The 2967-nt window shown below is 41.7% G+C and overlaps 1 protein-coding gene across 1 annotated transcript; it reads right to left on the reverse strand.

The window, feature by feature from the left end:
- Positions 1-359: 359 nt before the first annotated feature.
- LOC138871126 (uncharacterized) lies at positions 360-1007 on the reverse strand. The gene has a single exon (XM_070148982.1). It carries the CDS (start codon positions 1005-1007, stop codon positions 360-362), a length of 648 nt encoding a protein of 215 aa, XP_070005083.1.
- Between the last annotated feature and the right edge of the window lie 1960 nt (positions 1008-2967).

The following is a 2967-nucleotide window of genomic DNA, read 5'->3' on the forward strand; positions in this document are numbered from 1 at the left end:
GCCACTAAAATGAACCTGTGCCCATTTGAAGCAGTAGGCTCGATCGGACCGATGACATCCATTCCCCAGGTAGCAAAAGGCCAAGGTGCACTCGTTGTGTTGAGCTTATTGGGTGGTACCTTTATCATGTCTACATGTAACTGGCACTGGTGCCATTTCTGTATGTACCGGATGCAATCCGTTTCCATGGTCATCCAAAAGTATCCAGCCCTGAGTATTTTCTTGGCTAAGACAAAGCCATTCATATGTGGTCCACAAGTTCCGGCATGTATTTCATCAAGAAATCTGGAAGCCTCCTTTGCGTCAACACACCTTAAGAACCCTAGATCAAGAGTTCTTTTATTCAAGGTCTCTCCTCTTTAAAAGAAGTGATTGGATAACCTCCCCAATGTGCGCTTCTGAGTATGGTTCGCCTGTTCCGGGTATTCTCCTTTCTCCAAATCTTCCTTGATGTCGTTGAACCAAGGCTTTCCATCCGTTTCCTCTTCAACATGAGCATAGTAAACCGATTGATTATGGATCCTCACCGAGACGGGATTAATGAAATTTTTGGTTGGATGTTGTATCATTGATGCCAAAGTGGACAGTGCATCTGCGAACTCATTTTGAATACTAGGAACAAGTTTGAATTCTATCTTTGTGAATTTTTTCATCAATTCCTGTACGTGATGCAAGTATGGTAGTATTTTGGTGTTCTTTGTAGCCCATTGTCCTTGAACTTGATGTTCCAGAAGATCTGAATCACCGATTATCTGCAGTTCTTGTATATTCATATCGATGGACAGATTGAGCCCCATGATGCAGGCCTCATATTTCTCCATGTTGTTGGTGCATGGAAACCTGAGCTTCACAGATACAGGGTAGTTTTGACCTATTTCTGATACCAAAACCGCTCCAATGCCCACTCCTTTGAAGTTTGCAGCTCCATCAAAGAACATCTTCCATCTGTCGTAAGCTTCAGTAATGTACTCTCCTATGAATGATACTTCTTTATCAGGAAAATACATTTCAAGGGTTCGTATTCCCCTCCCACAAGATTTTTGTCAAGAAGGTATGCCAATGTTTGTCCTTTGACCGCCTTTTGAGTTACATAGATGATATCAAACTCACTTAATAGTATCTACCACTTGGCTAATTTCCCAGTCGGCATGGGCTTCTGAAAGATGTACTTCAGAGGGTCCATCCTAGATATAAGGTACATGGTATAGGCACAGAAGTAATGCCTCAATTTCTAGGTCATCTAGGTCAAAGTATAGCAAGTGCGTTCCAACAGAGAGTATCATGCTTCGTAAGGTGTGAACTTCTTACTCAAGTAGTATATGGCTTGCTCCTTTCTCCCAGTCTCGTCATGTTGTCACAAAACACATCTGAAAGCTCCATCTAATACAGATAGATAGAGTAGCAAAGGTCTCCCAGGTTTTGAAGGGACTAGGACTACTGGTGTGGACAGGTACTCCTTGATTTTGTCGAAAACTTTCTGACAATCTTCGGTCCAACTCGTTCCAGCATCTTTCCTCTACATTCTGAAGATGGGTTCACATATAACTGTAGACTGTTCTATGAAACGACTGATATAGTTGAGACGGCCTAGGAAGCTCATCACGTCCTTTTTGCTCTTTGGTGGTGGTAACTCCTGGATAGCCTTAACTTTGGATAGGTCCAACTCGAATCCTCGGCTAGCGACAATGAATCCCAGCAGCTTTCCTGCGGGAACCCCGAATGCACATTTTGCGGGGTTTAGTTTTAAGTTGTACCTCCTTAACCTGTCAAAAAACTTTCTCAAGTCTGTTATGTGATCTGCAGCCCTCTTGGATTTGATGATGATGTCATCAACATATACCTCTATTTGTGTATCATATTATGGAAAATGGTTGTCATGTCTCTCATGTAAGTAGACCCGGTATTCTTTAGACCAAATGGAATCATCTTGTAGCAGTACACCCCCCATGGTACAATGTAAGTTATTTTCTCTACGTCTTCTTCATCCATCTAGATTTGGTGATAACCCGTGAAGCAATCTACAAAGGATTCGAGTTCATTCTTGGTGCAATTGTCGATTAGGATATGTATGTCTGGTAGTGGAAAGTCATCCTTGGGACTTGCTCTATTTAAATCCCGATAGTCAACACATACTTTGACTCTCCCATCTTTCTTCGAAACTGGTACAATATTGGCTAACCAGGTTGGGTACTCAACTACCCTGAGGACTTTGGCCTTGATTTTCTTAGTGACCTCCTCCTTAATTTTCAAGCTCATGTCTGGTTTGAATTTTCTGAGTTTCTGCATCACTGGCGGACATATTGGATTGGTAGGCAACTTGTGAGCCACTATGGATGTGCTCAGACCGGTCATGTCATCATATGACCATGCAAAGATATCCTCATATTCCTTCAAGAAACGAACGTACTCCTCTTTATCTGGCGGTGATAAGTGAATGCTTATGTGAGTTTCCTTGATGGTCTCGGCGTCTCCCAAATTTACTACTTCGGTTTCGTCTAGGTTGGACCTAGGATTATTCTCAAAGTTCTCAACCTGTCAGACAATTTCCTTAGGTATTTCATCTTCTTCCTCTGAGTCACTCTCCTTATGTTGCGTCGTCTCATTACATGTCACACTCATCGGTTCATCAAGAAAAGTAACAATATCGTTGTAGAAAGAAAAGTGTGAAAGATAATAATAAATAATAATAGCCATGCATTGATAAAAAGTTGAAAATACCCAAAACAAGTACGGCTCGATGAATCGAGCAATTATTTTTGAAACAAAACGCGTCTTTAAAACAAAATTACTAAAATCATCTGAAATGCCTAGCAAGGCTACAGAAATAAATTTAGGCTAAATGCCAAGCTACCTAGGGACTCGACGGGCCCAGGATAGTGTGGTAGTCCAATTCTTGAGGACAACTCTTTTCTCCACAGTCGCAATGGTGAGGCCTTCTTCCTCTTCCTCCTCAATTATCTCACTACA

The sequence above is a fragment of the Nicotiana sylvestris genome, chromosome 6 (assembly GCF_000393655.2).
Source record: "Nicotiana sylvestris chromosome 6, ASM39365v2, whole genome shotgun sequence".
NCBI lineage: Eukaryota > Viridiplantae > Streptophyta > Magnoliopsida > Solanales > Solanaceae > Nicotiana > Nicotiana sylvestris.